Source organism: Choloepus didactylus, chromosome 2 (genome assembly GCF_015220235.1).
Source record: "Choloepus didactylus isolate mChoDid1 chromosome 2, mChoDid1.pri, whole genome shotgun sequence".
In the NCBI taxonomy this organism is placed as follows: domain Eukaryota; kingdom Metazoa; phylum Chordata; class Mammalia; order Pilosa; family Megalonychidae; genus Choloepus; species Choloepus didactylus.
In genome coordinates this window covers 19884772-19909682 of record NC_051308.1, presented here as the reverse complement: position 1 = coordinate 19909682, position 24911 = coordinate 19884772, and the positions used below count along the sequence as shown (strand labels likewise).

The 24911-nt window shown below is 37.6% G+C and overlaps 2 protein-coding genes across 15 annotated transcripts in view; one reads left to right on the top strand and one right to left on the bottom strand.

Annotated features, from left to right (window-relative positions):
• Positions 1–42: 42 nt before the first annotated feature.
• GGPS1 (geranylgeranyl diphosphate synthase 1) lies at positions 43–10667 on the bottom strand. 8 transcript variants are annotated; one of them, XM_037821477.1, is made up of 5 exons: positions 10452–10665; positions 6039–6131; positions 3797–3833; positions 2866–2936; positions 43–2620 (listed from the first exon to the last, which is right to left on the bottom strand). In XM_037821477.1, exon 5 carries the CDS (start codon positions 2597–2599, stop codon positions 1859–1861), a length of 741 nt encoding a protein of 246 aa, XP_037677405.1. In that variant the 5' UTR covers positions 2600–2620; positions 2866–2936; positions 3797–3833; positions 6039–6131; positions 10452–10665; the 3' UTR covers positions 43–1858. The 8 variants fall into 8 exon arrangements, with proteins under 8 accessions (XP_037677405.1, XP_037677414.1, XP_037677398.1 ...); XM_037821486.1 differs by having other exon boundaries at positions 6039–6126; XM_037821470.1 differs by lacking the exon at positions 3797–3833 and having other exon boundaries at positions 6039–6126; positions 10414–10667.
• A 360-nt stretch (positions 10668–11027) lies between these two features.
• Positions 11028–24911, top strand: part of ARID4B (AT-rich interaction domain 4B) — a 180768-nt gene continuing 166884 nt past the window's right edge. For 6 of the 7 annotated variants that reach the window (XR_005214535.1, XM_037821409.1, XM_037821403.1 and 3 more), the window contains exons 1-2: positions 11028–11288; positions 12323–12377. Coding sequence is in view for 6 of the 7 variants with exons in the window: in XM_037821409.1 (XP_037677337.1) it covers positions 12372–12377 (6 nt within the window). In the remaining variant the exon portion in view is untranslated. Of the gene's footprint in view, positions 11453–12322; positions 12378–24911 lie in introns of all 7 variants that reach the window. The other variant, XM_037821398.1, reaches the window with a different exon arrangement.

Sequence of the window (24911 nt, the reverse complement as noted above, 5' to 3'; positions counted from 1 at the left end):
TTTTTTTTATGCAGGAAAAAAAATGACTACTGTAAAACTGGGTTGATGAATTAATTCATTTTATTGGATTTAAACTACATTTATATATATTTTTTGTAATAACACTTATGAGTATAAAGTGAAAAAAATGGATTTTTGATCATTCAATAGTAAAATGACTCCTTTTATAAGCCCCAATTCAAAGTCAAGCATTTCTGCCAGTGACGAAGACAAGATAAAAATGAGAAAAACAATTATGAATAGCACCATGCCAAAATTAATTTTGATTAGGTAAGGAAAAATCTTAAGCAATATTTATACTTAAAGGTAAATTTCTGCCTCCAAAGTAAGCATTAGGCTTTTCTGAATAAACATTAAGCTTTTTAAAAACTGCCATGGGTTCATAAACAGGAAGTTCAACTTTCCATACTATAGCACAAATAACCATAATTTTTAGAAGTGGTTTTCTCATCATTGTTGCAGTGGAAGATTCAAATTATCTTAAAAGTTAGTACAGGCAGCATACAAGTTTTCAAAAGCTTTAGGTTGAGTGCTTCATGAGAATATTTTCATACAAGTATATGATTAGATCCTAGATAAACATACTGCAGAACCAATCAAGCAAAGTTGTATTTCCAAAGGAATACAACCTTTTATTGTGGGATGTCAACATTTCCAATATAGGAATCAGGCACTCTTTTTCTTTTTTTCTACCTCTTGGGCGAATGAATGGTTCCAATGGTGGGAGACGAAAATTAACAAAACAGGGCCAGGGTTAAGGAAGGCACTATATAAAGCTAATTAGTTAGTTCTAAATAGTGCAGCTTTGGCTACTTTTCAGCCAGACACTAGGTCTCAGGTTAACACTTTTTCTTTCCTTTAATCACAGAGATTAAAGATACCTAAACTTCCTTTTCCACTGAAGCACCTAGTGCCTTTGAGAGGTGTAGTGATGGTATGTAGGAAGGAAAAGGGAATTTTTCCTGCTTTTGTATTTGAGGTAAGCAAACAGCCCTTTATAATGGGGGCAATATAAAAAGATGTAAAGGTTCCATCCTAAGATATTTTTTCTTTATATCCTTTTTCTTTTCTTCACAAATGAAAACGTAATCACTTTTGTAACACACAAGTTATATCAGAATGAGGAAAAAAACAGCTTTGGGAGCATGTGAATTTCACTAAGTAGAGCCTCTCTAAGTAAAGAACAGAATTCATGGGGTAGAGAAGAAGGGAGGAAAAAATGGAGGGGGTGAAAAAAAAGAACCAGAGTGCTTACCGTTTATCACTACCTTTTTTCAAGAAAACCTTTAGAAGAGGGTTTCCAGGAAGAAAGAGAACGAGAAATTCTAAGCAGCAGCATTTAGAAAAAAAAAAGAGGAGTTCCTGTGGTCTCTGAGTAGTCTAGCTACAGAAGCTTGCCTCAAGAAGTCACTGACTAGGAACTGGGATAGATGGATTGGGAACTGCCAATATAGTCAAGTTAGGAAGCATTTGAATAAAAATTCCTGGAAGCTGAAGTCTACTTTATTGACAGAACCAATGCAACATTCATGGTATTAGGACAGAGTTGTTCATAATGTCCCACCACAGCACATTCTGACATTCAAATTAGACCTAATCAAATGTGGCTCTTTTCAATTCCTTCAACTTTGTATTACAGTGATTATCTGTACAGAGGGGTTCTAAATTGAAACAACTTCCATTCACATCACCTCTATGAACTCAGTTTTTGGAGACCAACAACTTTGTCCAATTATTTTAAAAGGTAATAGGCTAAAAGACAGGACCTCCCAAAACAACAAAAACAAAAACAAAAAAAACCCAAACCCAAACAAAAAAACCAAACCGAAATAAAATAAGCTATAAGGCCCAATCAATATTACTCATTTTCTTCCTTGAACATCTTACTCAAGTGCTTTATCAGAGCTACTAGCTCAGGGTTCCCACCACATGCATCAATTTGTTCATAGGCTTTAGATTCAAGCTCTTTAAGACTACTTCGAGTATATTCAAAAGAACCTACATTCTTAAGATAATACACGCAGTATTTTTTAATATCTATGTTTTCGGTTCTCTGGCGCAAGATATTCTGCACTTGGGTGCTTTCAGGCCTCGACCAAATAGCATGAATAACAGGGAATGAGAACTTTCCCTCTGTTAGATCTTCACAAAAGCTTTTGTTTTCATTATATTCTTTGGAGTGCAGATTAGCGTAATCATCCCTAATTTGAAAAAAGAGCCCAAGTGTATTAAGTAGTGGCTTTAAATCTTCTTTGTAATCAGAGAACAACTGCATGAGACCTACTGCTAATCCAAACAGTCCACCTGTCTTTTGCAGGACCATAGCTTTATATTCTTCTTCAGTGGGACAAGTGTAACTATCTCTCCAGTAAATATCAAGGCCCTGTCCCTGGTGGAGTTCTAAAAGCTGACATGTAAAAAGCTTCACTGCATCTGGGTGATTAAGGGTTAAGACTTTCTCTAAACCAAGGAAATACACATAATTGGCAGAATTGATGACAGACGGAATTCCATAGATGCTGTGTGCCACTGGAAAGCCACGTCGCAGTTTTGAGTTGTCTTCAATATCATCAATGAGTAAACTGGCATTATGCAACATTTCTGTCACTTCAATGATAATCTATCAAAAAAAGACAATTGAAGATTTCACTTTACTGAACTATTGAAAACAGCTTATAAATAATTACTACTAAAAGACAATGAAAAGTCTCAAGTGACATACATTTTTACAACTAATGAATATTTAGTAACCTAATAATAAAATAGTATTTTGCATGGTCATTAAATCCAGAGGTAGGAGTACTTTTATTGTGACACTGGTTAATTTCTTGGGGAGTAAAAAGGAAGTTAGAATTGCCTAAATACCTGTAGCTTGTCTTCTGGAACTTTCAACCAATGATTAAATGCATGTGAAAGTTTGGTTCTCACTTGTTTACCTGCAATTAAAGAATAAAATTTGATGATAAAATTAATATTTTAATTACAAGAAACACAGAGATTTCCTCTGAAATTGATCAGACTTGTTAAATCCAGCCCTATCAATCCATTACCCACTGCAGAGCTCAACTTCACTGCTTGTCCCCTACCCTCAAAATTTAAAAAAAAAAGCATAAAGTTTTAAAATTAGGGCAAGCAAAAGATTTTAACTTACTTCAGTGGCCTACTAGCACACTCCTTTCATCTTTTATTATAAAAACAATTTTGGATTGGAATGGACTTTTAGGAATTAGTCTAATTCATTCCTTTTTTTGAAAAGGAAGTCAGCCTAGTTAGTACTAGTTTTAATCAGCACTATGTATTTTGCTTAGAATTGTTGTATCTTGTTCAGCAAGCAGAGAACTATAGGTATTTTTTAATAAAATGTACTTTGCTATTAAATTACCTTGTAAATTACCTCTTCAAATTATCTTCTAAATCTTTAAATTAAGCTTTTAGAGACTGAATGGCTCTGCTGCTTTCCCATCAAAAAATGAGATTACTTTGCCCTAAAGTATTCCCATTAACATCCTGAGTTTACTCAAAAGCTAATCTCTTTGACTAGAACCACTAGCTTTTCAAAACTTCTTTTTCTTATGTGGAAAGCTCAAGAAAGGTCTTCAGGTAACATTTACCACCAGAAGTTGATTTAGCCCAAATATAAAGGAATGGTAGATAAAAACTGCAAACAGTAGTTCATTTAGTAAAAATGTTCTATGAGCTTCCTGCTAAAGTGAATGCATGGCAATGTCCTAATTTCAGATTAGGTTTAGGAAAATGGCTACATAAAAAGTTAAGTTTTAGGAAACAAAATCATTACTTTGTAAGTCCTGTTTATGTCCTGGTTGCCCAATCACCTAGGGAAACAAATGAATATACACATAAATTCTCATCACATATCCAAATGGAACAGCTTCACTTTCTGTGAGTGGTCTAGGAGAGAGAAGGAATCTCTTAGGGTTACAGAGGCAGTATCTTCCACCTAATAACCCACATGGTCTGAGTAGCAATTACGGACTTCACACTGCTAATGTGCTTTCCAGTTTAACAAGGGTCAGTCTTGGCTATACTTGTAACATACAACTCTGCAAAGTAATCCATATCACTTTTAAAAACAGGTTTAGAGAGATAAAGAACACAAAGAATCAATGTGGAGCCACAATTTTCTTCTGAATGATATTTAGAAAACAGTACAATAAATGACTTAATTTTCAGGTACCGCAGTTTTGTTTTAATATATATTTTTTTCCCCTCTGACTAGAGTCTAGGATCTGGCCTAACAGTTTCAAGTACCTAAATCATTTCTACCTCAGGACACTGAGGCTAGTCACAGAGAACGCTCAAAATTTTAAAAACAAATTAGCGTTCGTCTTTAAGATCTTAACATTATTGATTCCCTTTCTACAGCCCCTCTTTTCCCTACACTCCCAATACAACCCTCTTGTTAAGATCTGGAAACTTACACTAGGCAAATAAAATAAAAGCCATTATATCTCAAAAAATCCTAATATCAAAATTATTATAATCATCTCTTACTTTAAATCACTTTAGAAACCCTGAAATGCTCCATAAAAATAGGTTTGTTATGTTGAATACAATGTCCTATTTCTTTAGAAAAATCTTTTGATGTTGTATTTGACCATGATCAAATATTTGATCAAGAACATATCTGATTAAAAATAAAAGTAGGGTATCTAATGAGAGTTTTAAGTATATTATCCAGTGACCTTAAAATATTACTTCCAAATAATAAGAATTAAGAAAAATGTTATATAGGTAAGGATTATGGTTAAAATGTAACTACAGGCAGTCCTTGCTTTGCATGGTAGTAGTGTGGGAGTCACTCTTTAGACTCTTGTCAGCACTGATACCTGTTATGTTTTATTCCAGACCAGTTCCAGCCAGTGACTGCCAACTTGTTAAAAAATAAGTCTAGCAATAGGTGAATAGAGTACAAGAGAAACAGTTCTGTGTTTTTCAATGGAAGATCCTGAAATGAGCAATTTTACTAGCTGCTGAATAAATGTCTCTCAAAAGTAGTCTTAGCTTTTTCTTAAACAGTGGGCAACTTTCCTTTTGCATTCTCCATTTCTGTCTTCCCTCTATTCTTTCAAAGCATTGACATTAGCAGATGAGTCTCCATTAGGGGCTGCCAGAACAGAAATGACACTAATCATGATGGTTTCCAAGTACAGACAGGGAGCTAGCATTCTTTTGGCTTTTCATAATCGTATTTATTTTCCCCAGGCTCAGGAAGAATAGAAATACACATATTACTATTGAAGTGTGCTCAAAAAAAAGGTGTGCACTATCAAAGAGATACATTGTATTAGAACAGGAATAGAAAAACATCGAGATAGAGGGGAGAGCATCATTAGACTATAGTTTAGCCACATTATGGGCTAAGTAGGCTTTTGTGGTCTAGTCAAAGAATTTACCACCTTTTATATTATTTCTATGAGAAAGAGCATTCCATGTTCCAAATTTATAAATGAATTATTATAAGAACTCACATTTATTATATTTATGAGTTTTTACTTATTACCATTCTCAGACATTGTAAAGTTAAAAAAACAACAAAACAAAATCAGCACACACACATGCACATAATTAGGCAGGTGTTGTTATAGGACCAGGTGATACACCCTTTTATGGGCATAATGTGGGCTATGCTTCCAAATAATCTGACCTAGAGGCATTATTATTTGGTTCTCCAAGGAACTAGTAGTGTAAGAAATGCAGTGTGTGTGATACTGGAAAACATGAACATACAGTAAAGCTTTTTGCTTGAACAAATCTGCATACACTTCCCCTACTATCTAAACAGCTGGGAATAGGCATGTATGGCATATGTAAGAATAAAAATGCAAATGAGGTACCAAAATATTTAAGTATTTTTTAAGAACAAAAAAGCACAGAAGTCTATGTAATTTTTCTCATATAGCATCACTTTAAATAGAAAATCTCAAGAGCTGGCAAGTCTAACCTTATCTGTTTGCTAACATTGGTATGACCATTGCTCTATGAAATCTACCGTGTATGGACTGAAACTGAACAGTTACCTGGTAACTGAAGTAGGTACTTGTAGGGTTCTAGAAGAATTCTTTGGATTGTTTGCTGGGTCTTCTCCATTGTTTTTAAACTTCAAAGCTGCTCTTTCAAAAAGGATAAACATAACCAAATTATCTTTCAGAGTCAACTGCAAAGGAACATGTATCTCAAGTTGTTTTTTGAAAAAGTAGACTCTCATTTTGGTTTTAAAAGAAAATTCTAAATGGGTGAACCTTGAAAACATGTTAAGTGAAAGGAGCAAAGCATAAAAGACCACATATTGAATGATTCCACTTATACGACATGTTTAGAATAGGCAAATCTATAGAAATGGAAAGTAGATTAGCAGTCACCTAACATTAGAATTTGGTGATGGGTTGCATACATTATGAAATGTACTGTAAAACACCGTACCCTTCAAATGAGTGAATTGTATGGTATATAAATTGTATCTCAATTAAAAAAAAAATTCTTCATTCAAGTGATTACATTGTTATAAATGTACACCTGATTTTTAAGTGGTTTCCTTAGTTAGATACCTATATTAAGACTTTCCTATTGTAATCAACTGTGAAAGGCTTAAATTGTTACCATCAAATCAATGGCAAAACAAATTCACAGAATTAGGTTATTTCTATATCTCACTGATTACATAAATTAGTAAACATGCTTTTTTTTTCAATCATGAGCATTAAGCAGGATATGCTATGTATATTTAAAATTAAAGAGAAAAAATCCCTTGTATTTTCTCTACAACCAATCCACTTCAGATATTCTGATCTGAAATATGCATTAACTTGAATGCAGTTATATTTACTAAAAATATTCCCTTGGGGGCAATTATTCTCTGCGATTCTATTATTCTCCAGTGATCCTATTATTCTCTAGGATCACTAGCTCTTTCCTAATTAACTTTTTTTGGCTGCACTAAAGATACAATAATACAAGATTAAAAGCAATATTGTATCTAATGGCAGTTCATGATTAAAGAGTTGCAATCACAGAATTCTGGAATTGAAAGGCACCTTAAGAGAGTTCTCTCACAGCAAGCTAGAGGATAATAAGGTGTAAAAGTACATTTACTTGAGTGAGGACCACTTTTTTTGAATAAAGAAAATGAAGTTGAATTGAATTTCTATTTTGACCACTCAAAGGTCTTTTTCTGATTTATTAAACATTAGCAAGGTACTAGGATCCTTCGTTTTTAATATGCACCTTACATGATTCTGATGCAGTTTCTTGAGAAAGTGTTATAGGGGAATTGATGAGTAATTGGTTGTTTCCACCAGACCACACAACACAACTAAAGGGGTGCAGTGGTGTTTCCATTTACTGTAAAATTCAGGATGTGTTCTTCAATTTCTAAATTAGTCCTGAAACTTAATAATGGTTAGTACTAAAACTCATCTTTCACAGCCTGGTTATCTCAGACTAAGAGCTCCCCTCATCCACACTCTCAGAAACAAGGCAATTCTAGTAGTTTCTGCTTACCAGCATCAAATTAAAATAGTAAAATATACTTAGAAGAGTAGAACTTGGTTAATGTTTAACTCATAAAATATGGGTCTTCACATATATTTCAGTAAATGAACACTGTTGGTTCATACTCATGCCACTAAGGAAATCTGAAGATCTTGAAGTAAATAGTGACAGTGACCACAAAAGTAAACTAATTTCCAAAATCTCATTATTAGTGCCAACGTATTTTTACCAGCACAATCAAGAACTCAGTAGAGCCGAGTCTACCCCAAGTGGTGAGAATCAGGTATTTAATATTCCCCATTTCTTGTGGGCAACTGATACAAGGGTAAAAAGGGTTGAGACACATCAACTCTATCATGTACTTCTTTTCTCCAATGTAGAGTAAGATGTGTAACATGGCAACGGGAGAACAGAATAAAACTTCTACATTATCTATGCAGTGTTAGGCAGACGGTAGGCATGTGCTCAAGTTGGTTGAATTAATAACCCAAATGGATTAGCATCAACTGTTAAGTGCTCTCATGCTTCCATGTAGTTTGAAGCATTGCAATGGTCAGAGAAACCTTTTGAGAATCTGATGAACGCTATGTATTAAACACACACACACACACACACACACACAAAACCAGTATAAGTGAATATGCCCTCACCTAATACATGCATATCTATAAAACTTTACATATAATTTCTCAGGGATCATAATATAGGCCCTGAATCCTTTACATGTAGCTCAGATTAAAATCCCCAGCTATACCATATCCTTACTCTTTAATACCAAACAAACATTCATGTTTGCATAACAGAAGGCTAAAAAATAAATTCTTCTGCCTTAATTTTTTATTGGAGGCAGATTACAAATGGATATTAAAGCATAAAAATGGTGTAAATTCAGGTTAGTCTTTAGGATTGAAAAGAGTGCTTTTCTATAATCCACTCTTGATGATTACCTATGTGAAATAATAATGAAAAACCAGCACCCAAAAATGGAAATCTTTTAGCAATCTGAATGCAAGAAGAAACATTCCAAATGTAAAATTCCTATATGTACCTTGACTAAGAGTTAGTACAAACTATGTCACAAGGGAAAAAATCCTTGGAAATATTTTGAAATAATTAAAATACTAATTTATTCCCTATACTGTTTGATAGCTAACTGCGGCTCTGATATGGGCAATATATATAATCTAGCCCTCTAATTCTTAGAGATTAATGAAAGAAAAGAAGACGCAAATTCTTCCTAGATAGAAAGAATAATTGCTTAGGTAAAACATTATGATTGCACAGAATTAAAGGTAGAATAGAAAAAGCATCTCATACACTTCTCTAATTATTTATTGGTTAGTGGCCATTTCTTCCCAACTAGGTTGAGAGCAAAAATCATGTTTGTATTTGTCACAACCTCCAAAACACATGTCAACTTAAAAATCGACAAAACTAAGTTTCAAGAATTCTCTTTTGTTTCTGTCTGGATCAATAAAAGATGTAATCTGTTGCAAAGAAATCAGAGATAACCTTTGTTTCAGTTCTCAGAGCTTTGGTTGATGTTATTTCTCAACTTAAAAACTAAGTATGAATTAAAAAAAAATCTTTTTGCTCAGTCAGAGAAGTGTAAGAATTCTCACTTAGCAAATAAGCAATTAATATTTACTTATCTCAGCTGGAAATTTCATATCACATACTAGACAATGTAAAGGGGCATTATTAGTGTGTGTTACATGAACTCTACTATTTCAGGGTGAATAACTACAGAATGCCACCAGGAGATAATGTGAAAGCACTGTCTTAAATTTGTTCAAAGAGTGGATCAATGAATACTAATACAAACAGATTTTCTTCTCCGTATGGATGGACTACTACTGCAATAACCTACTTTTTGGGCTTTGTCTACATTCACCCCTATGGTCTAGTTCTCTATTTTCAGCCAGTGATCTTTGCGAAATTCAAATCTGGTCCTATCACCCTTCAAGTTGAAAATCCATCAAGAATATTTCATTGCTCTTAGGGTAAGAATAAAATTCCTCAACAAATTCTCTAAGATTTGGCTCTCCCCTCACCTCTCCAACCTCAGTTCCTCATCCTGGAAAAGCTTTTTCCTGACACAAGGCTTTCCAACATGTTATTCTTTCTGTCTGGAATGGTCTTTCCTTTTCTTTTTCCTTAGTTAATTCCTGCTAACCCTTAAACTCTCAGCTCAATCCTCTCTTCGTCGAAAAGCCTTTCCTTACCACCGTGTAACCCTTCATGGTAGCACTTAACACAGTTGCAATTTACACTGATTTATGTGTCTATTTTGTTTAATGTCTGTCTCACTGGACTTTGTCCATAAGAGGAAGAACGAAACTAGTTTTTCCACATGTTAGGCGCTCACTAAATACGTGGAGGACCGAATGAATCTAAGAATGGAAGTGACTTCTAGCACAGTACAGAATCAAATCGGGGGAAATTTGCATATAAAAAGTAAAATCATGCGAATTATTTTTTTAAATGACAGTGTCTGGTTTCAGAGTTCCTTAATAGAGACACACAAATATAAAGCGTTGATGTGAAGTGCTGAGCGAATCCTTCTATTCAAACTCCAGGGGATCATGGGTCTGAAGAAAATTGTCCTGAGATACAGGGAGGGTACTTACATAACTCTGAGGCAGATTTTTAACAGAGGCTTGGGAAAAGAACTTCAAATGTTTACTCTGCACAGCACAGGCTCCGCCGAGAACGGTGACGTTTCCGTCTCCTCTACGCTCAATGCCCTTTTCCGCCCCACTTCACTTATTCCTCCAGACCCCTCGCCCCGCAAACGAGAGGATGGAAAATTAATACACAATCCGGTTCAGCATCCGGGTCCTAACTCTCCTTTCTTTCTTTCCTCTCAGGTCCCCGCCTCCCACCCTTCCCCGCCCTCCTCACCATCCGGGTTCCCCCCAGCCGCCGCCACTGCCGCTTACGGTTCAACGATGATGTTACGACTTTCACGCTGCCGGTCCGGTAACAGCAGAACCCAGCGTCAACTTCCCACTTTATAGTTCAGACCAAGGACCCGCCCGGTCACTACATGTGTCCCTCCCCCTACTTCACCACAGAATTCTCCGCCCTCCTTAGCGGCCAGCAACACCGCATTACTCGATGCAAGAAAATGCGCCATCCCGGTCACACTGCGCAGGCGTCGTTGCCGCTACCCCGCTGTTTTATCGCCTCCGCCCCTTTCCCCTCCCTCCTCTTCAGGCGGGCGTGGGGCATTGCGGGTCTGGTAGTTCTCAAGGGTGAGGGGTTTGCGCCTTGGCCTCCTAGGTTGGACTACATCTCCCGGGAAGCTTTGAGGCGTAACTTTCTGTTTCCATAGAACTGGTGGGAAAATGGCGTCGCTGTTTGTATCCCAGGGGCCAATAAGAACAGGAGATAGATGGGTTCCAAAGAATTGTAACCAATCCGAGGTCGTCTAAGAGGCCATCCGGGAAAGAGGTAGGGGAGGGGAAAAATTCTAGGGGAGGGGAGAAAGAAGGGAAGGGGGGGACCTGGGGTTGGCTGGGGGGGAAGCGATGTTTGCCCGTCAGTCGAGTCCGGAGTGAGGAGCTCGGGCGCCTTAGCGGAGGGAGACTCTGAGCTGAAGCTTGCCGCTGCCACGGCCACCGCCTGGGCCTCTGCCCGGAGGGAGCCGCAGAAGGCCCATCGCTGCCGTCCTCTGGAGGGCAGAGCGTTTGGGGGCCCGGACCTCCAGTCCGGGAGGGATTTTTGTCGTTCCCCCTCCCCCCCAGCGAGGGAGACCGAGCGGCCGCCAAACAAAGGTACCAGTCGCCGCCGCGGGAGGAGGAGGAGCCGGATCCTCAGCCTCAGCAACCGCTGGACCCGCCACCCTTCTTCCCCCATCTCTCCCCCGGGCCTGCTGGTTTTGGGGGAGGAGGGGAGGGGATTCTGGACGTGCCAGGGTTAGATCTGGCCTCCGAGGAAGGTAGGGGCATTTTCTGGGGCTTCTGCGGTCTCCTGAGGGAGTCCTTTTGGGAGTCACTGGGTCTTGCCGACGAGCAAGGGGTAGATTGCTGTGGTGGTCTCTCCACCAGGCGCCCGAATTCGGGGCCTCGCCCTCCCGGGAGGCCCCCCTCCCCCCGCTGCAGTTTCGCAGTCCGAATCGCCCCCTGGCCGAGCGGCCGCAGACTCAGCGGTTTAGCGGCCCTTGGCCGCGGTGGGGGGCCCAGGCAAGGGTAGTGGGGGCGCTGCCTGAGGTCCTCGGTGACACACGGTCTGTCCCTCTTCTCCTGTCTCTGCAGCGTTTGGACCGATGTTAATCCCCTCCTACTTCTCAGGGTCTCTGGCCTCGGAACGGGACGTGGACAGAGGCTCTGCGAGGGGAGACGGTCCTTTTCGCAGCCCCTCCAGCCGGCCTCTCTCTCGTGTCCCTGCTTGGTCGGGTTCCTTGAGGCTGCGCCGGACTCCCGCTCCGACTCGGGTGCTGCGCGGCCCTTCGGGGAGAGGACCAGCTCGGCTGGGCCAGGAAGCTCACGGGGAGGGTGACCGACTTCGCGTCGGACTCCGGGCTTGTTGTGAGTTTCTTCTCTGACAGAAATGGCGTCATTGTCGGAGACGGGGAAACTCCGTCCGGTCCCGACAATGGAGACGGGAAGCTGCTAAACTGTGTAGGTGGCTGGGTTTGCGGGGATGGCGAGGCCAGAGGGTCCTCGAATTGGCGTTTAATGGTTAGGGGGCTGACGCCCTCTACGGCTGTTTCATCAGTGTTCGGAGGTTTCACTGGCTCCTTCCTCCTCCGCCAGTGCAGAGGAGGGTGCCTGTGGTGTTGACTGGGTGTCTTTTGTTTCTCCTTCAGGTGCAGGTGAACCTAGTGTTATCGAGGGGATCGTGGCCCGGGCATCATCATGAAGGTAAGATTGCCTACAGGAAACGAACCTCTGGTGTTACAGAATTCAGGAAGATAGGCAGTTTGACTGAGGTCGTTGTTTGGGGCCTCTGAGCTTTGCACGGAAAGGTGTGTTTGGTGCTTTGGTGCCCGATCCCTTCCCTGGGAGATGATGGGGGTCAACTGGTAGGGGTATCTACAGCTCAGGGACTTTGCTGCCAGATTGGATACTCGGGGCCTGTGCATTGAGTTGGGAGTCAGTCAGAGGTTATCTCATCGAGCGTGATTCTACCATTTAGAACGTCTCTTTTTGCAGGGAAAGATAGGAAACTGCATGAATTAAAATGTTTTAAAAAGTCAAACTGAAAGATCAGGTCAAGTAATCTGACTCTAGATACTGAACTGTATTGTGGTTCTATCAGTTATGCTAATAAAAGAAAATCTCATTGTGTGAACAGTATTGTGAATTTTTAGCAGAAAATCTATTTGATTAGTCACAAAAATAATCTTCGTTGAAAGATTTTAAAAGAAAATTGTGGTGATCTTTACACACTTTAGAGACAGCAGTTGTTTCTCTAATTTCCAGGGACTTAAGGTTATATATAAGTTTGTTTTTATTGATCCATTTGGTCTGCCGATTGTCAGTTGCTGTATTGCATTGTGATGTGTGGTCAGCTGATGGCCAGGTTTCTCTTAAATTTAAACATGGTAACTGAATGGAGGATAGTGTCTAAGAGGCACAATTTGCTTAATTGGGATAGGAAATGATAGCGGTAAAAGTACACAGGTTTTTTCAATTTAGAGAATATGTAATTGAATGCTGTTTAATTTTTTAATGCACTCTAGAGTAAAAAGCTTTAGATATGTGAATTGTCTAGATTCAACTGGTGGCTCTTAGACTAACAAATACTCTGTTTTCATTCTGTACAAATTCATAAGTGCTTGAAAAGGATAGAGTGTGTTTCCAGATACAGAAATGGCAACAAATAGTATGTTGAAGTGTAAATATCTACTTTTGACAGTGCCTTTGAACTATTAAGAGTTGTCACTTCTCTTCAAAATCAAGTCTGCTTTTACAGTATTGCATCCAAAATAAAATTTGTAGTGCTTGTGTTTATGGATGAAAGTAAAAGCTGTGGCTACTTTTATCTACTATATTCAAAGTAGGCTTAGTCCATTTTTTCCTAATTTTTTTCTTCTTGAGTTTGGGGTGCTTTAAACTTTTACATAAAACAGTTCTTATCTACTGAATTTCTATCTTACCCACATTTACATGAAAAAAAATAACCAGTGATGTTTCTGAAATGAATCCATATTATTAGTCACAAACTCTAGCTCTGGGAAAACCACGTATATTCCTTACTGTTGGGTTGAATAATATATGAAGTTCAGAAGCTGAATAATACAGAGTTTTGCTTAGAAAAATGTGATGTATCCCAGTTCCCAATGCAGTGCCTTGTACATCTTAGGTACTCTGTAAGTTGATTAAGAGAAATGTGGTTAGTTTAGATCTTTTAGCTTTCAATTTTCTTTTCTTTCTTTTGTTTTTTTAAGCTTGTCTTTAAAAACGAAAGTAAGTTGGAAATTTAGCCTTAAGAGTTTCATGATGAGCATTAGGCAAATGCAAATTTTTGGTATCATTTTAGAACTACCACTTCTAAGTGCTGAGCATTTCTATTGTTATTGCTTTTTAAAAATAGGTGCCAATAATGTTAAAAGGAAAAAGTTATTAAATTTCTAATTTTATGCAAGGAAGACTTCCTGTTATTTTTAAAGTATAGTAAGTCATCTTTTGGGAAGAAGGAGGTCAGTGGTACTAAAATCAGCTTATTTCTTACAACTTAATTTCTGTTTGTTAAAAGATGAGAGGCTGCTTATGGTTGGTATTTTGCTTTGGCAAAAGTGCAATTCAAAAGCATTTGATATTATACTGGGATTAATTTTCTTTTGTTGTGTTTCCAATTTCTGTATTCTAATGACAGTTGAGTTTAAGAAGGATTATGCTGTTTAACAGATCATATCAAACATGTTTGTTTTGTTCTTGCACTAGTAGTGAAAAGATTTTTAAAAATTTTTTAAAGTTGACTATGTTGAGGTGATTGAAAGTTGGAGTATAGTTTTTAGTAATACTTTTTGGTTTATACTTTTTTCCTTTATTTTTTTACCAAATAAAGGAAAATGCATATGTTATGTATTTTAGCAGTATATTTCCTGTAGTACTACCTTAAATAATTTGCTCAAAGCCCCTTTACTGACTTTACTGACTAGTTTACTTTATCTTGTGATATTTTTGCAATGTTCTTGAGAAAATGTGACTTGTAACACAAAAGCAATTTGTGCTTTAACATGTATTTGATGTTGATGTTACGTTGGATTTATTTTTTGTTCTTTTGATAGATCTTTCAACATCAGATATAGTACATTATTAGGAAATGATAGATTATTAAAGTTTATAAATAAGTCTAAGACTTAATTTTATGTCAAATTCATTTCATAATTTTTTTGTAATGCTTTTCCTGCCTTTATATTGTGCGTGTTATTAATATTGAAGTAAATTTTCAAATGAGATGGGCTAAATATATCAGAATTTTTAGGGGATGAGTGATTTGGATAATTGTGCTTACTATCTGGGGAGAATGGCTTTTTCAGATGTACCATTTTCTCTTTAATGGTTTACACCATATAAAAATAATGAATTGATTCAAATGCCTTTTTTAATGCCCTGTTCCTTATCTGTACTTCTTTCATTCCTCCCTCCCTCCCACTGTCCTTCTTTACTTTCTTTGTTAAATAATCATTCATTTAACAGCGACTCCTTCCATGTGTCAGACAGTGTGGTGTGAAAGGAAATAAGGTACCTTTGAAGTAGGTAGAATTTAGTAGTAATTTAGTAGAAATAGTAAACCAAAAATTACAGCATATTGAATTATAAGAGTACTTGTTACAACTTATGATAATTGTGGTGAGTGTTGTGGGAGGACAGAAGAGGTCATTTCAATCAGATGGGGCAGGGGCGGGGAAAGCTTTCTGTGGAGTTGACATCTAAGTTGAGATTTAAAGCTTTTGCTAGACAAAGAAGGTGAGAAAAGATTGTTTCAGAGAAGGAACAGCATATTGAAAAATAAGGAAAAAATGAAAGTGATCTCGAAACTAGTTTACTATGGCTGGGTTAAAATAAAGTATGATGTGTTTGGGGGTGGGAATGAGGAGGGCAGTGAGGTGAGATGAAACTAAGTTAGGGAATTGAAAATTTTCTTGAAAACTACCTGCAACCACTGAAGGTTTTTAAGAAGAGATAAAGATGCTGGATTTGCATTGTAGAAAGATTACTTTGGTAGTACTGTAGTGAGTACATCAAAAACCAAGTAAGCAGCGAATAAGGGCCTTAATGAGCTAATGCAGTAGGGTGGAGTAGAGGAGAAAGATCTGAGATGTTTAGGAAAATAGAATTCAGGACCTAATAACTCACCCCCGGGGCGAGAGGAAGATGGAGGTTTCTGCTTTGGGTAATTAAATGGATGTTATTGCCATTTGAAAGATGTTGTCATTGGAGTAAAGATGAATAGGGTTTTGAGTATTTAAGAGACCTATAGAAGGTTCACATCGAAGTCAACCTACTCATTAAGATTGAAAATTTACAGCAGGTAAGATGAAGAGAAGTCAGAGGCTTGGTTAATCCAGTCTTAATGTTAATCTCTTGATAGTTAATACTTAACTATAATGTTTGAAGAGATTTAGACCCCTAATATGACAAATTTATTTTGTGCTATAAATTTATGGTCCTTTTGATGAATAGGTAATTTTCTAAAGTAGTGACTTGTTTTCTGTTCATATTGGTAATTCTTTGATTATTGTCATTTCCTTAATATGCTAGATAGTATATATTTTACTGAAGAATATGGTTTTTGCCAGCTCAGCTAGTAAATTCAGTTATTGAATGGATAATTGTGTACCTTTGTACCAAGCATAGGTCTAGGTATTGAGGATATAGCTGTGAACAAAACAGAGTTCTCACCCTCATAGATTTTACTTTCCGTTAGGGTAGACAGACACTAAGCCAAAAGAAAAAGAAAGTGTCGTATAGTGCTATGAAGAGAAATGAAATAGAGCAGAATCGTAAGAGGTTTGATAGAGGATGTTACTTTTCGATTGAGTGATAAGTATAAATGTGAAACAGTTGAAATAGCAAGCTATTCAATTATCTGGGGGAAGAGCATTCAGGAAGAAAAAACATCAAGTGCAAAGGCCCTGAGGTGAATTTTGTTTGGTATATTTGAATATTTGCACTTGGCATAACAAGAAGAAAGCACTTGTGGTTGAATGGTAGAAGATAAGGTTAGTAGGCAAGGGCCAGTACAATGTAAAGCCTTGTAGGCCGTGGTGAGAATTTAGAATAAAATCTGAAGTGTGCTGGGAAGTCATTGAAAGGTTTTGAGGGAAAGTGAAGTTATCTGATACACATTTGCAAAAAAGAGCAGTAACTGCTATGAAGAGAATAGATCTTAGTAGAGTGGGAGTGAAAGTAGGGAGACCAGTTACAAGTCTTATCATGTTAGTTCCATTGAGAGATGGTGGTGGACTAGATGGTGAGAAGTAGTTATATTGCAGATATATTTAAAGGTAGGGATGATAGGATTTGAATTGATTTCATGTGAGGGAAGTCTTATTTGCTGCCACTCACAGATGAGCAGCTCTTCTTTCAAAATCTTTTTGCTGTGATTAATAGGATAGGATTCTTGGAACTGGGTATGGTCAAGAAGGCATTCTCATTCTTAGCTATTCCTTATTAGCAAGCAGTGACCTGACAGGCCTTTTTTTTTTTTTTTTTTTTTTTTAAATGAAATATAATCCACAAACTGTAAAATTCACACTCTTAAGTACACAATTCAGTAGTTTTAGTGTGTTCACAGGGTTGTGTGACCGCCGTAATGATCTTAATTCCAACATTTTCACTGCCCCCTGCATGAAAAGAAACTCTCTACTCCATAGAAATCACTCCCCATAATGTGCCTACCCCTGCCTCGCCCCCACAACCACTAGTCTACTTTCTGTCTCTGGATTTGCGTAATTCTTTACATTTCATATAAATACCATCATGCAGTATGTGGTCTTCTCTTTTGTGTCTGGCCCACTTAGCATAATGTTTTCAAGGTTCATCCATGTTGTAGCATTTGTCAGTACTTCATTTCTTTTTATTCCCGAACAAAAAATACTCCATATTATGAATATACCACATTTTGCTTATCCATTCATCAGTTGGTGAACATTTGGGTTGTTTCTACATTATGCTATTATGAGTAAGGCTTTTATGAACATTTGTGTATATGTTTTTGTGTGAATGGTTATTTTCAGTTCTCTTAGGTATATACCTAGCAGTGACCTTTCATTTTTTATGGTAGTAATACTACCTTTGATAGCTCCATTGAGATCTAAGTGTTTAACTCTGGTGTTTTGTGTAGTCGTGGCAAGTGGCCATCAAGGAGTTGGATAATTTTTTTTTCATTCAACATTTGTTGAATGTTTATGTGCTACTTTCTGTTCTAGCCATTTGGGATATATCAGTGAACAAAAGAAATTCCTAGCTCTGTGATCTTACATTTTAAGGGGAGGGGGCAGACAATTAAAAATGAACATAATTACATTATCTAGTTTGTTAGAAGATAAGTAATATGGAAATCAGAAATGAGTAGCTAGATAAGGTGGAGAAAGGGAGTTGGGACAGGTTGGAATATTAAATGTGGTTGTCAGACCAGGCTTTAATGAGAAGACATTTGAGAAATACTTGAAGGAAGGAGGCTATGTGGTAGGCCATGCCTCAAGGGCAGGCATGTGCTTCACATGTTCAGTGAACAGCACAGAGGCCAGATGGATTGAAGTAAGTGGGTAAAGAATGGTAGGGGATGAGATTAGACAGGTATAGGGGTGGATCATTTAAGACCTTGGAGGCCTTTGTTAAGGACTTTGAGTTTCATTGTGATAGAAATAGGGAGCCATTGCAGGGTGTTTGTTCCTCTCACCCTCCACCCCTTTGTGGGCATTGCAGGGTGTTGAACAGAGGAATTACACAATCTCATTATAGAGTGACATATTTCCGTAATATTTTTAAAAGGACAACTGACTGCTATAATAAGAGCAGACTGTAGGAGGGTCAAGGATAGAAGATGGCAGGCCAGTTAGGAAGCTATTTTAATAAAAGAGAAGGATGAGATGTGGGTGGCTCAAATTAGGGTGTCACAGTGGAGCAGGTGACAAGTGCTCAGATTCTAGGTATGTTTTGAAGGTAGATCCAACATGATTTCTTTTCAGATTGAAGATAGAGGAAAGAAAGAGTCAAGGAAACACCAAGATGATTTTTTGACTGAATAACTGGAAAATGATGTTTAGGATGAGGTTAGGGTTACTTCATATTTGAAAATGAGCATTTATATTTTATACTTGTGAAAAATGGTGAATCATGTATCGTTCTTTGAAATGTGACTTAACAAAATACAGATATGCAATATTAATTTTTTTAGTAACAGACACATTTAAAAGTTGCAAACTTTTATTACTCATGAATTGTTTAAAAACAGGACTTTTGCTACCTTTTTTTTTTTTTTCCTCCTCTTGTTAGATTGCATCTTGTAAGATATGTATTGCATTTAATTGTCATCGTCTCTTTTGGTGTGCTTTCATTTTTCTGTTTTTTAAATTGTGGGAACATAGATACAGTATAAACTCTCCTATCTCAACTACTCTCAAGCATACCAGTGAGATAATTCATATTGACAATGTTGTGATACCCTCACCATTGTCCATTACTAAAACTTTCCCATCTCCCCAAATTGAAACCCTGCACATCTTATGTATTAATTCTCGTTCCTCCTGCCCCCCACCCATGGCAACCTGTCTTCTAATTTCTTTCTCTGTGAGCTTAAATATTCTCTGATATTTTCTTTGTGTTACCATGGACTTTAACATGGACTTTATCATTTGCTTTGGTACTAACTTAATTTCAATAGTCTACACAAACTTTGCTCCTTTGCCACTCAGTCCCCCCCACCTTTATGTAGTTTTTGTCACAAACTACATGTTTATGGATTATGAGACCAATGCCACTAATTTATCATTACACTCTATGTATTTTCTTTGTAGATCCTGGAGGAAGAAAGTGGAGTTAACCAACCAGAGTTACAGTAGTACTGGCATTTATATTTACCTGTGTCAGTACCCTCACTGAAAATCTTTATTTCTTCATTCAACTTCTATCTATTGTCTGTTGTCCTTTCCTTTCAACCTGAAGAACTCTCTAGCATTTCTTGTAGGGCTGGTCCAGGGGTGATGAACTCCCTCAGCTTCTGTTTATCTGGGTATGTTTTAATCTCTCCTTCATTTTTGTTTTTTAACTTTTTCCTTTGAAATGCTTTCAAGTTTAAGGACAGATGGAAAAATAATACACACCCCATACAGACAATTCATACATAGCCCTACTACCCCAGATCCACAGATTGGCCAGTTTTAACATTTTACCACCTTTGCCATATCTTTCTGTGTACTCATCTATTTTGCAGACATTTGAGAGCAAGTTGCATACATCATACTCCTTCAATACTTAATACTGCAATGTACACTTACAATGAACAAGGATATTCACTTATGTAATCACCTTAAGTTCAAGAAATGTAATGTTGATATAAAGCTTACATTCTGTATTCCATTTTTTTCTTAGGTTCCAATAGTATCCTTTTGAGCCTTTTCTCCTCCATTCTTAAATCCCATCTAGTATTATGTATTGCATTTAATTGTCATTATCTGTTTAGTTTTTCTTTTTTTTAAATTTTGGAAACATACACAATGTAAATCTTCCCATTCCCTCCAAAGCATGACATTCAGTGAGATTAATCACATTCATAGTGTTGCAGTTAACCTCACCACCAACCATAACTAGAACTTTCCTTTCACCCCAGACAGAAACCCTATGCTCTTCAGGTTAATTTCCTCTTGCCCCTCGTCCCCATCCTGGTAACCTGTACTTCACTTTCTGTCTCTGTGAGTTTGTATATTCTCAGATATTTTATTTGTGGTTACCATGGGGCTTAAATTTAACATACTAAATTTATTAGTCTCATTTGCTTTGATACTGACTTAGTAGCATACATAAACTTTGTTCCTATATTCCTCCATCCTCCTCTCCACTTTTATGTATTTCCTGTAAAAAATTACATATTTATGTATTATGAATCCAGATTTATTGATTTATCAATACATTTTATGCATTTGCCTTTTAGATCCTGTAGGAAGTAAAAAGAGGAGTTACAAATAAAAAATAGAATAGTACTGGTATTTGTATTTACCCATGTCATTCTCTTTACTGGACATCTTTATTTCTTCATTTGGCTTATGTGATCTACTGTCTGTTGAACTTTCCTTTTAACCTGCTGAACTCCCTTTAGCATTTCTTGTAGGGGGCTAGTGTGGAGGTATGAGTCCCTTAGTTTTTGTTTATCTGGGAATGTCTTAATGCCTCAATTTTTTTTTTTTTTTTACCTTTTCTGTTTTTTTTTTTAATTGTTTTATTCAGATATATTCACATACCATACGATCATCCATGGTATACAATCAGCTGTTCACAGTACCATCATATAGTTTACATACATCACACCAGTCAATTTTTGAACATTTTCCTTAAACCAGAAAGAATAAAAATAAGAATAAAAAGTAAAAGTAAAAAAGAACACCCAAGCCATCCCCCCCATCCCACTCTATTTTTCGTTTAGTTTTTGTCCTCATTTTTCTACTCATCCATCCATACACTGGATAAAGGGAGTGTGAGCCACAAGGTTTTTCACAATCACACCGTCACCCCATGTAAGCTACATAGTTACACAGTCATCTTCAAGAATCAAGGCTACTGGGTTGCAGTTTGATAGCTTCAGGTATTTACTTCTAGCTATTCCAATACACTAAAACCTAAAAAGGGATATCTATATAGTGCATACAAATACCTTCCAAAGTGACTTCTGTCTCCATTTGAAATCTCTCAGCCACTGAAACGTTTCGTTTTGCTTTCCCCTTCTGGTCAAGAAGATTTTCTCAAATCCCATGATGCCAGGTCTAGCCTTATCCTTGGGAGTCATATCCTGTGTTGCCAGAGAGATTTATATCCCTGGGAGTCAGGTCCCACGTTGGGGGGATGGGGGGAGGCAGTGAATTCACTTGCCGAGTTGGCTAGCTAGAGAGAGGGCTACATCTGAGCAACAAAGAGGTACTCTGGGGGAGACTTTTAGGCACAATTATAAATAGGCTTAGCCTCTCCTTTGCAGTAACAAGCTTCATAAGGGCAGCCCCAAGATCGAGGGCTCTTCATACCAAGTTGTCAGTCCTCAATGTTTGTGAGAATATTAGTAATAACCCAGGTGGGGACGTCTAACATTTCTGCATTTTCCCCCAGCTCCTCAGGGGGGCCCTGCATATCTATTTTTATTCTCTGCCCAAATTACTTTGGGATGTATCCCTATTTCATGCTAACCTGTACAAATCTACCAGATCTCACTTCCTGTTCAAAGTTCCATATAATTATGGTATTTGAATAAACTGACCGTACAAGTTAAATTATTTGGTGTGCTTTAAAAGAAGATCTATATCCTGCACCAAGTAAACATCTCTTCCTTTGGTCTCACATAGAAGTTGAAGCTTTAAAATACAGTATTGTCTTTTACCATTTGGCCTGATTTGCCTTCGTCTTATTCAGATCTGCTTCATTCATATCTCTAATTGAAGTCTGGACTCTTTTTCATCTTTTTTAACAGGTGCTGTATGTGCTAATACTGACATTCATATCTGCCGAGCCCTAGGTCTGAGTTTCAGGTGTCACACAGATACCCAGAGTTCCAGAGACCAGCCAAGTTATACACAAGGGGATTAGCATGTCAGTATTTGGAGATAGCCATTACAGTTCAGGAATAGATGTGACTGCTGTAAGTAAGAGCTTACAATTTAGGGACCATTACAATAAGCATTCCCCTGATAAGCTGTGTGCTAAGATTCAGTTCTGAGTTTACACATTGTAGTTAGTCCATATTGGTGAGGCATTTTAATGTTTGTCTTTTTGTTTCTGTTGTACTTCACTCAAAATGCTGTCTACAGGATCCTTTCACTTTGTTTCATGTGTCACAGTTTCAGTCCTCACAGTTGCTCAATATTCCATTTTATGCATACAACACAGTTCACCATTCTGATCATCAGTCGATATACCCTTAGACCACCTCCACCTATTGCAAATCTTGAATACTGCCTCCATAAACACCAGTGTACAAATGTCCATTCATGTCTCTGCTCTCAGATCTTCCAAGTATGTACCTCATAATGAGGTTGGAGGACCTTATGGCACCCACATACTTAGTTTCTTGTAATGCATCCTTATTTTTGAAAGACAGTTTTGCTAGATACAGATTCTTTGCTGGCAATTTTTTGCTTTCAACATTTTAAATATATCTTCCCATTACCTTCTTGCCTCCATAGTTTTTGATGAGAAATTGGCACTTACTCTTATTGAGGCTCCCTTGTACTTGACACATTGCTTTATTTTTGTGCCTTTGAAAATTCTCTTTTTCTTTATCATTTGGCCGTTTGATTACAACATGGCCTGGTGTGGGTTGTTTGGGTTTATCCTGTTTGTATTTGATTTTGTTCAGTTTGGAAAGTAGTCAGCCATTATGTCTTCAGATTTTTTCTCTTGCCCTTCTCTCTTTCTTCTCCTGCCGCTCCTAAAATTCTTATATTGATATACTTCATGATATCCCACAGGTTCCTCAGGTTGTGGTCAGTTTTCTCCATTCTTTCCTCTTTCTGCTTTTTAGACTGAGGAATGTCAGCTGTTTATGTTCAGGTTCACTGATTTCTTTGTTTGCCTGCTCTAATCTGCTGTTGAACCCATCTAGGGAAATTTTAATTTCTGTTACTTTGGTCTTCGGCTCTGGTTCTTTTCGTGATGTGTATCTCTCTATTAATATTCTCTTTGTGTTCATCTATTATTTTCCTGATTCCCTCCATTTCTTTGTCCATGTTTTCCTTTAGCTCCTTGAGCATACTTAGGACCATTTTTAAAAAGTCTTCATCTGGAATGTGCGAGGTCTGGTCCTCCTCCTTGATGGTTTCTAATGCTTTAATCTCCTCCTTTTCCTGGACCAACACTTTTTATTTCTATGTTTTGTAGTCTTCAGTTGAAACCTAGATATTTTGATATATTAATGTGTTAGCACTGTAATTTAGACTCTGAGGCATCTGTTTTTAAACCTATACCCCGCTAGTGTTATGAAAGAGCTTTCCTTGAATTCTAGGAGGTAACAAGAACAACAACAACGACAAAAAACGAAGAGGGAAAAGAGAAAATACGTTTCCAGAGAAAATACCTTTCCCTGTCTTTGTGTTGACCTATGCAAGTGCTCTCCTTCAGGGCTTATCCATACACTGAGTTTGGAGGCTAGTTCCAGGCCAGAGTGTATGGTTCTTCCATATCCTTTCTGTGCCTGCTTCTTGTCTTGGACATGTGCATGTGTGTCTAGGAATTCCTCTGTTTACAAGGATATGCTTGTCTGTTCCTCCCTGGGAAACAGTTTCCTATGGTCTTGAACTGCACTATATGACCTACTGCCAGCAATTCCTTGCCCCAGGCACAAGTCTTGACATCTCTCCCATAGCAGTTTGTAGGAGGCCTCTGTGAGCTGCCTTCTATGCCCGGGACAAGTTCTAGGACAGCAAATCCCTCAAACCACCACCAGACAGTTTGGGCTAGACATTAATGTTCTCAGTATGTGCACGAGGGTTACTTGTTCCCTCCAAAACTAGGACTGGGAATTCCTACAGCTCAGGGCTGGTTCTGCACTGAGCTGGTGATGGGATGGGGAGGGGCCAGCCTAGGCACCGTGAGATCCTACCTTTTTTTTTAAAAATTTTAGAATATAACATATATACATAGAAGTAATAACTTTCCAAGTGCAATTTTACAAGTAGATACAGAGCAGACTTCAAAGAATTTCAAAGAAATTTCAAAGGAAATTTATTTCCTTATTGTTTCTTATATAACAAGTAGATACACAAGGCATTTCGAAAGTTGTCAAGAGTTATAGTGCGATAGTTTCAGTTATTTCCTTATAGTGAAATAAAATGTATGTATAAAAGTTATAGCTTTCAAATTACAATTTAACAAGTAGCTATAGAACAAATTTCAATCCTACCTCTTAAATGGCTTTTTAAAAATTTTGTGCCCCCCTGTTACTGCAATCCTGTAGCTGTTTTCTGAAGCTTTGAGAAAGATGTTTCTGCCAGTTCATGTTGGTTGTTTAAAGCTTCTGTGGATAGATGGAGTTCTGAAGTATCTCTCAACCATCTTGATCGGGTTGAGGCCTCCTTTTGGTTTTAATTTGCATTTCCCTAATGTCTAATGATATTGAGCATCATTTCATGTACTTATCAGCCATTTGTTTATCTTTTTTGGTGAAATGTCTATTCGGGTCTTTGGACCCATTTTTTTTTTTTTTTTTTTTTACAGTTCCACAGTTTCAGTTCTTTCCTTATTGTG